This window comes from Podarcis muralis, chromosome 16 (genome assembly GCF_964188315.1).
Source record: "Podarcis muralis chromosome 16, rPodMur119.hap1.1, whole genome shotgun sequence".
Taxonomy (NCBI): domain Eukaryota; kingdom Metazoa; phylum Chordata; class Lepidosauria; order Squamata; family Lacertidae; genus Podarcis; species Podarcis muralis.
This window is the reverse complement of record NC_135670.1, coordinates 17,050,084-17,059,702: the sequence shown is the minus strand read 5'-3', so window position 1 is coordinate 17,059,702 and position 9,619 is coordinate 17,050,084. Positions and strand designations below refer to the sequence as shown.

General features: G+C 47.5%; 1 protein-coding gene across 2 annotated transcripts; it reads right to left on the bottom strand.

Moving 5' to 3' along the window:
• Nucleotides 1-639: 639 nt before the first annotated feature.
• Nucleotides 640-9,548, bottom strand: TMEM179B (transmembrane protein 179B). 2 transcript variants are annotated; one of them, XM_028710701.2, is made up of 5 exons: nucleotides 9,245-9,548; nucleotides 4,613-4,800; nucleotides 4,378-4,512; nucleotides 2,044-2,122; nucleotides 640-1,405 (listed from the first exon to the last, which is right to left on the bottom strand). In XM_028710701.2, the coding sequence occupies exons 1-5, from the start codon at nucleotides 9,341-9,343 to the stop codon at nucleotides 1,241-1,243; spliced, it is 666 nt and encodes a 221-aa protein (XP_028566534.2). In that variant the 5' UTR covers nucleotides 9,344-9,548; the 3' UTR covers nucleotides 640-1,240. The 2 variants fall into 2 exon arrangements, with proteins under 2 accessions (XP_028566534.2, XP_028566532.2); XM_028710699.2 differs by having other exon boundaries at nucleotides 4,610-4,800; nucleotides 9,245-9,403.
• Between the last annotated feature and the right edge of the window lie 71 nt (nucleotides 9,549-9,619).

Here is a 9,619-nt window from a genome sequence, read left to right as displayed (position 1 = left end):
AATTTCAGCCTGCCAGCCACCAAGGGTGTAAAGCTGCAATTAAATGTATGCAAGTTGCAAGTTGACTGTATAATGCTCAACCATCCGCAAAAACAAGGCCCAGGAAACATGCCTCTTCTTAGGAGGTGCCCAGGCCAGATGCCTGGAGTGTGACTCGGATGTGAGTTATAGGCCCAGAGCTGCAAAGCTGATTGGAGCTCAGCACTGGCAGTAGGTGAGGCTTCCCTGACCTGTTCTCAGTCCACAAAGGTATGAAAATTTGGCTCTTACAGAGACACAGCCTACCTTTCATCCTTTCAGTAGCATAGCATTTGCTTTTACATGCAAAGGTCCAGGTTCAATCCTGGGCATGTCCAGGAAGGACTGGGAGAAAACTCACTGTCTGAAACCCTGAGAGCTGCTGCCAGTCAATGTAGACAATACTGAGCTAATGAACCAATGGTCTCACGAAGCACAAGAAGATTCCTACCTTCCTACATTGTCCTGTAGCAGAGACTGACCATTTTCAAGAGGGGCTGAGAATGGGTAGGGGGGAAGTTAGAGGGCGCTGTTAATATGGAAAAGAGACAGATTCTATGGCCCTTCAGGCAATATTAAAAGTCCAGCACCTCACTCCAGAAGGTGCTTGTCCATCTGAAGGTCTTTTAAAAATATATTTTATTGGTTTTTTTGTGAGAAAACAATAGAAACAGGCAGGTTCTCCCTCACCGCACCACAGAAGAACAAGCCTTTGGAAAGCTTTTGAAGTTATCCCAAGTAGGAGAAATTATTGAGTCCAATTGACTACAGAAGTCACTTCAGATAGTGTTCTGCAGTTTCAGGAAGGCAGAAGAAAAGTGAGGATCTTGGGGACATTCCTGAACGTACTCCACAAGTCGACTCCAGGTAGCAAGGAAGTCAAAAGACTTTGCCTTTCCTTTGGCCAATTCTATCTCAAATGTCAATTTTTCCACCTTGGAAATGCAAACGTCTGCCGAGCCATTGCTCAAAAAGTTAAGCTGCTGGCCACCTTCCAGGTTCTTGCAATGCTGCAATTTCTAGTCGAGCAGCCAAGTAACGTGAAGGAGTCCATTAGAAGTTAACAGGTGGTTCTTCGGAAAAGTTTGCTGTCTGGGCACAATAAGGGAGAGAGACCCCCCCCCTTCTATGAAGCTCATGGGAAGGAGAAGGCAAAAGCGGGGTGCCCCGGAGCTGCTCCCTAAAGTGCAGCAGAGATGATAATGGTGGCGATACCCCCACTTCATGAAGGCCCACGTGGTCCATCCCCAATGATAGGCGCTGTCTCGTCATCGTTCCACGTGAGGCCACTGCTCTGAGGGGGCTGGAATGGGAATTTGCCAACACTCTCCAAGTACAGCAGCAACGCCGTCAAACACCAGAAGAAGAAGTTCACCCAGGCAGCTGCCTGAAGTTGGGAAACGAGAAGAAGGGGCAAAGTCAGAATGAAAACCAGCTTTGTGCAACTGGGTGCCCTCTAAGATGTTTTGGATTTCAATGGCTGTATTGAGCCGTGGGCTGTGTAGACAGGAGATGCATTCCAAAACATTGGGAGGGCACCAGGTTGGGAAAGGCAGCTGTAAATTTTTAATTTCTTCTAGTTCACCACTGTAGTTCACCACTATCAGTAAAAACGGTTAAAAACATTAATAAGCTAAAAACAGATTAAGACACGCACCATCATTCTAGATCTCTGGGTAGGCTTGTCTAAACCAAAATGTTTTTAGCAGGTGCAGAAGAGGATACAGTGAAGGTGCCTGCCTGCTGTCAAGTGGCAAGGAGTTCCAAAGTGTAGGTGCCACCACACTAAAAGATAAGATGCAGGATGGGTATTGTGTGGCATCTACAACGGTGCATAAAGTAAACACATGGATTACGCTACCAGAACATGGACAAATATTAAGTGCAGTTAAGACTAGATTTCTGTACGTGGCGAACATTTTTACCTGGGGGTGTGACTGAGATAAGACCCCTTTGCCGAGGAGAAGCTGAGGAACAGTGACAAACAGCTTTGATTCAATAGTCTGCCATTTAAGGACCACTCACCTCTGCAGTGTAGAGGTTGTCATAGAACCTTGCGGCACGATAGGGCTGGACCCAAGGGCGGCGCTGAGCTTCTTGACAACTGCAAGGCGGGAAGCGAGGAGAGACAAGCCAGGGCAGTTAACTCACTGTAGCCGAAAGGTGTCACTCAAGTGAAAACAGGTGCGCAGGAAACTGTTGAGGACCCAGTCAGATTAATGGTCCATCTACCTCAGTGTGGTCTACACTGACTGGCAGCAGCCCTCCAGGGTTCCAGGCAGGGGCATTGCCAGTCTTACCTGGAGATGTTGCCAGGGATTCAACATGGGTTCCCCTCAAAATAGAACAAGGTTCTATTTTTGTGTGTGCCATATATGTATATATAATTTTTATATCTGAAGTATTCTATAATAACATGAATACAATGTATTACTTACCTATGCATATTTATCCATATAATCTAGAATAGCAAAGGGAACATCTATCTAAAAGCATAGAAATATGATGCAAACTTCCTGTATCTACTACTATACTATATTCATATAATACTAACATACAGCAAACGATCTCATAGACACACACATTATTTATATAATACTAAGGGACACGGGTGGCGCTGTGGGTTAAACCACAGAGCCTAGGACTTGCCGATCAGAAGGTCAGTGGTTCGAATCCCTGCAACCGGGTGAGCTCCCGTTGCTCGGTCCCTGCTCCTGCCAACCTAGCAGTTTGAAAGCACGTCAAAGTGCAAGTAGATAACTACCGTATTTTTCGCTCTATAAGACGCACCAGACCACAAGACGCACCTAGTTTTTGGAGGAGGAAAACAAGAAAAAAAATATTCTGCATCTCAGAAGCCAGAACAGCAAGAGGGATTGCCGCTTTCGCTGCGATCCCTCTTGCTGTTCTGGCTTCTGGGATAGCTGCGCAGTCTGCATTCATTCCATAAGACACGCAAACATTTCCCCTTACTTTTTAGGAGGGAAAAAGTGAGTCTTATAGAGCAAAAAATATGGTAGGTACAGCTCCGGCGGGAAGGTAAACGGCATTTCCGTGCGCTGCTCTGGTTCGCCAGAAGCGGCTTAGTCATGCTGGCCACATGACCCGGAAGCTGTACGCCGACTCCCTCGGCCAATAAAGCGAGATGAGCGCCACAACCCCAGAGTCAGTCATGACTGGACCTAATGTTCAGGGGTCCCTTTACCCTTAAGGCAGTAAATAATATCTCATATGTGTGCATGTTACACATTTAAACAGAAACCTGCTTTCTGAACTTGGTCCCTCTAGCTCAGTATTGTCTACACAGATCGGCAGAGGCTCTCCAGAGTTTCACAATGGAATCTCTCCTGCTCCTACTGGGTGATCCCAGGGATTGAATGTGGCACCTTCTGCATTCAAAGCAGATGCTCTACCACTGAGCTACTGCCTGTCATGCAAATTACCCCCCACCCAGCATCCTGTATTCCCTGAGGACAGGATTATAGAGGTATAGCAGACAAGACACATCCAGACGTACGTTTATCTTGGAGGGTGCCTCCATAAACCACTTGCTAGCAGGCAGACACGTGGTACTCTGATATCATTTACCCCAAAACTTCTGAGCTAGACTATCAGCTGATGAAAATTAGAGCTTGTATAACTTAAGTCAGGGGTCTGCAACCTTTAAGACAAAAAGAGCCACTTGGACCCGTTTCCAAAGAGAGAAAAAACTGGGAGCCGCAAAACCGGGAAGGTGACGTCGGGACGGTGCGTGACTAACGCATGCACCGCCCCCATGCGACATCACAGCCAGTACAGTGCCCACCACAGTGGGGAGTGTCGGGGCGCACAATGCGCCTCCTCCCCTCGCTAGTATCCGCCCCGGAGCCGCGGCAAAGGTGTAAAAGAGCTACATGCGGCTCTGGAGCCGCGGGTTGCAGACCCCTGATTAAGCTATCAAGGCAAAAAGGCCTTGTGAAATCTCAGCTGCTTTCCAATTAAATAAATGCTTCACTAAAGAACTAACCAAGACAGAATTAACCAAAGATGTCCGGTTGTTGAGCCCAAAGCCAAGAGGGGGGAAAAAGAGAGAGGGGGAAGACTTCTGAGAGAAACAAATATATCGAGCCCTCAATACATGGACCACATTAATACGATACATTTAATGTGCTATGATGCCAATTAAAACTGTCATGGCTTCCCACCAAAGGATCATTCACTGCTCTCAGCCTGATCTACCTCACAGGCTGGCAGGATTAAACAAGGAGCGGGAAGAACCAGGCCCACCATTTTGAGCTTCTCTGAGGAAAAGGTATAAAGCTATAAAGGCAACCAACCAACCAATCCAAGCGAGGACTGAGCATCTTTTCTGGCACTTACCTCGGTGCAGCCGCAGAAGTATGAATGGACCCACAGAGAGCATCCATGCCGACCCGAAGGATGCAGGCCGAGATGAGCAAGAAGAAGAGGACCACAGCTGAGATAACCAAGAACGCCTTGACCCACACGTCACCCCTGTGGGAGAGAGACAGAGGACAGGGGCTGTCAAGAATAAGCCAAACCCAACCCAACTGGAAACCTCCCCGTTTCACTCCCCGCCTTCACGACTCACGACCGTCTCTCGCTGTCACCGAAGCAGGAAATGTAGACGCTGCGGAGAAGAGCCACGAAGGAGGAAATGGCGGCCAGGAGGGAGACGGCCGAGACGAAGTAGCAAAGCGAGACGTGGCTGGAAGTGCTTAAGCTCAGAGTCCCGTTGTAGCGCACAGACCCATACAGGATGCACTGGCCACCGAACTCCCCCTGGAAGGAAGAGAGGGATAAAGTGAGAAAGGATGGGGATTCCTCCTAAAAGTCAACACCAAGGGAGCCACCACTGAGAAGGCCCTGTCATGGATCCACGTCAACCAAGCAGCCCCCACAGGTGACACCAACAATACCCCTTCTCCTGCCCACTGTACGGTCTGGGATGGCTGACAACGGGGATGGTGCTCTTTTAGCTATTTGGGTCCTCAGCCTATTGCACAAAGGCAAAATTTACAGCCACAGCCCCGCCCACTTTTACTTTCAGCCCCGCCCATCACTGCCACCTGCCACACCACCTGAAGGGGCATGTGCCCCTTGGGCTGAAAGGGCTCCCCAATCTTGCCCGAGACAGTACAGGCATTGCCGCCCCCCCTTATGCAGGGTGGGTGGGTTACGTCCTGCCCCCCCCATAAGTGAAAAGTGGGGAGCACCCTCTAAACACCCTTTAAATGCCTTCTATGCTGCACTCCCTGCAATCCAGACTAAAAATACTGTATCCAAAAATATCCACAGCTAGAATGGAAGCTCTGGAGCCAGCTGAAAGCTCTAGGAATTGTGGAAAAGTGGCCGCTGTAGCTGTGCAACCCCATGCATACACTGTTGGGGGGGGCGGGGGGGGCGCTGAGCAGCTTAAAAAGCCCCACTGCACCTCCTGTGCCTCTGGACTCACAAAATCCTCTTCTGATGCCACAGAGACTCCCCAGCTCTCTCCCACCATTTCCAGGCTTGAATCTATTTACGCCTAAAGGCTGTCGCGTGTGAGTCAATGCCTGTAGCATATGCAGGCAGAAGAGAAATAAACCCACAGTGACCACTTCTTCTGTCGCTTCCTTAATGTGTATGGCAAGTTCCTTGGACTTGTTCTCTCGAAAATTGCAGAAAGCCACGTACTTCCAAGAAAAACGATTAAAGGCAGCTCCCCATTTATGTGGGGGTTACGTTCCGAAGTACCACACGTTTAAGTGAAATCGCACTGGGAACACCATTGAAAAAGCCTGTAGACACCCTCTGGAAACCTTTGAAAAACCCTTTTCTAAAAAAAACCCAAATCCAGCAAACTCCACCACAATCGCTCCCCGCAAACCTCCTTCCTCCACACTCCAACTCTCCACAGGCCTCAAATGTTGGTGCAAAGGTTCATGGGGTTGCTAGATGTTGTTTTTGAACAATGTTTGCCATTTTCATGCTATTTTCACCCCTTTTTGTGCAACTTCCAGGTTCACAGCAATGCACACAGTCTGGGTGGTGCATGCCTTGAACACACATAAATGGGGGGGGGGGATTTGCCTGTACTATGCTAGAAAAGGCAGGTGGGAGCGTTGCTTGCTTCCTAGCTCAGCCTGTCAGAAAGGCCATTTGGCCCTGGCAATGGGCTCAACAGGGGGCGTCAAATTTTGACACTTCTTAATTTTTCAACAACTTGTTTTTATGTATAACAGACTCAAATGTGACATACTCTCTCAGGCAGAAAAGCACTTACTGTATTTCATTTTTTTAAAAAAACAAAAACCCTGTTATGTCTCAATCTCTTTTCGGTGCTTTATTTTGTGTTTGGGTTATTGACAGCCTTATTTTTATTACAGCTAGTGGCCTCAAAGGCTGAAAGCGCCTGAAGGCCCTATGGAACTCCTTGATACAAGAACCAGAGAGTACTCTGCTTCACGTTTTGAAAATATAACGTTTAGCGTGCATGTGGTTTAAAAAAAAAAGTTAATTTCATGACCCCCAGCAACTAATAATGGTGTTGCTTGCGTAATCTGTGTTGAAGCTGTTGATGATGAAAGGAAGCAAGTGTGGTTTAACGGTTAAAAGGAGCAGCATAAACCCAGGTTGAGTTCATGAAGCTCCCCAGAACAATTCAGAACAGTCTTTCTCTCATTCGCTCTCTCTCCACCTAACCTACCTCACAGGTTTGTGGCAAGGATTAAAGGAGGGGGAACCCCTTGAGGTCTTTGAAAGAACACGACATATAAATGCCATAAACAACTTTTGTGGTTCTTCTAATAAAGGACACGTTTTAAGAAATTACTTCACAACTGTTGACTAATATTAGTGTGGCAGCACCAACCTGTGGAACTCCCTGCCTATTGATATCAGGCAGGAACCTTCACTGTATTTTTTCTGGAGCCTGCTGAAGGCATTCTTATTTAGACAAGCCCACCCAGGTGTTTAGAAAAAAAATATTTATTTTATTTTTAATTTATTGAATTAAGAACTCAGGGTGCTTCACAGCATAAAAATACAGAATAACAAAGCACATAATAAAAACAATAAGAAAAACAAAACAATAACCCCCACTCCCACAGACATATTTAAGGCACCAGATGAACTTCCCTGGGGAGAGCATTCCACAAGTTTTAATTCGTTTTAGTTTATTCTACTGTGGTCTTAGCTTTCTGTTATGTTTTAAATTGTGGTTGTAAATTTTTTAAATGATCATTTTTATTGTTTTATCTTTTTGCAAACCACTTTGAGGTTTTCCCCCTACATCAGGCGGTATCTAAATTTTATGAAATAAATAAAATAGGGATCACATGAACAAACCTTTTTTCTTTTTCTTTTTGGACCAAATGTTTAACCCTATTTATTCGAAAAGAAATAAAAACCTCCTCTCCCCACAATAAACAAAGCATCATTTAATCAATGCAGGCTTTATGGCAGTATAATTGAACATGAGAAAGAAAAAAGTGTGTTGCAGGGTTTTTATGTTAGAGGTTATTCTTGATGATAATTTTGGTATTTTTAAAACTGCTCTGAGCAAAAAAATAAACAACAACAACTGCATCTGCTCCAACCCCTCCGTGATTGCCTAAGCTCTTTCATCTGTTCCCAGGCAATTTACTCTTAGAATTCTAAACCCCAGGCTGATTTGTTGCCTCTTCTTTCCTCCAAACCACTGTACCCAGGGAAAGAGCCAGTGCAACTATAAAGGTAAAGGGACCCCTGACCATTAGGTCCAGAACTATAAAGGTAAAGGGACCCCTGACCATTAGGTCCAGTCGTGGCCGACTCTGGAGTTGCGGCGCTCATCTCACTTTATTGGCCGAGGGAGCCGGCATACAGCTTCCAGGTCATGTGGCCAGCATGACTAAGCCGCTTCTGGCGAACCAGAGCAGTGCACAAAAACGCCGTTTACCTTCCCACCGGAGCGGTACCTATTTCTCTACTTGCACTTTGATGTGCTTTTGAACTGCTAGGTTGGCAGGAGCAGGGACCAAGCAACGGGAGCTCACTCTGTGGTGGGGATTCGAACCGCTGACCTTCTGATCAGCAAGTCCTAGGCTCTGTGGTTTAACCCACAATGCCACCCGCCTCCCAGTGCAACTATAAGCCATCCCAAAACAAGGGAGTGTTCATCCGCACAGGCCAGTAAGGTGAGTGCCAAGCACATGTGACACAGGCCAGGAAGGCTGTCGGGCGAAAGTGCTCCCGGCAGCAAAAGGATTTGTGCAGGAAGTCAGCCAAACTCTCACTCAGCTGACGAGCATTAATGTGCACGGCTGATGCTCATATGACACACCACCACACTGCCTGCTTTTTTAAAATATGCAAGTTTGGTGCATTATTATAAATCTTTTGCAACAATCCGAGGTTGGGTCAGTAGCTGTGAGCTCAGATTTCCCCATTTCCCAAAGGAAAACCTTTGGAACCATTTTTTTCAGAAGCCTTTGCGGCCTTTCCAGCAAAACAGCAGACTTCCGAAGGTCCTCGCGAGGAATGAAGCCACTTAGGCAAAACCGGTTTCAAGTTGGCGTAACTGTTTTGTGTGTAGCTGCCTCTTATTACAGCAGGGCCGGGTGGTGGAATGAATAGGCAGGCTCATGAGGACTAGAGACTTGACAGAGTGCACAAATTGTTGTTTTAAAAAAACTTTCCAGCTCTGCTGAAACTCTCCACCACCCAAGGTAGTGGAGAGTCTGAATGCAAACTCAGAAAGGCAGTAATAGATGGGTTGGGCATTTTAATTTTTTTTAAATCAGGCGCGTGTGACACCCTCTGGCTTGGAAGCCCCTGGACCTCTCATCCCATACATATAAAGATTGGGTGTTCTGCGGTTATAAAAGCACGCTGTTTTTCTAAAGAGCTTCTGGCGCTCAAAAGCCAACATGGAAGAGATGAATTCTAAGCCACCATGTGGAACATAAATTGCTCTCTGGATGCAACAAGGGGTGCCCTTTCTTATTGCTACGTTACAAGCAAAAATGCTGGACACTCTGCACATTGGCAGGCCTAACGACGCAGCTCTGGTCGTGCACAGCCACTCCCTCCTTTGCACTCAAGCGAAAGCCCGGCGCCCTCTTCACGCGCTCAGAAACACTCTCGCGCCACTAAGCGGTGGCTTTTTAACGGGACGAGCGCAAAAGCGCAGAACTTTTTTACCCGGGATGGGAAAGGGAGACTTTGCGGGTCCGGGATCGCCCTCTCTCTCTCGGGACCTTACCTGGGTAACGGTGAGGGCGGAGGAGCAAATGACTCCGCACAGGAAGGCGGCGGCGTTCAGGGCCAGCTCGACCAGGAGCAGCCCGGACAGATGCGCCATCTTCCAGCCGACGGTGCTGGGAAGGGGCTGCCCGGCTGCCGGTCTCCGCCCCGTCGGAGGGGAGGAGAGAGAGAGGAGAGGCGTCGTCAGCGCTCGAGGGTTGAGGGTTGGCAGCCGGGACGTCAAAGCGTTTGGCGCTGCACGCAGGCAGGCAGTCCAACAGCACCGGTTGGATTTCTGCCTGACAGCAGCACTAAAGTTAACTGGCAAAGACGCACCAAGTTTACTTCTTTATTTATTGCATTTGTTATGTTATAACCAGGGCCGGATTTAGGT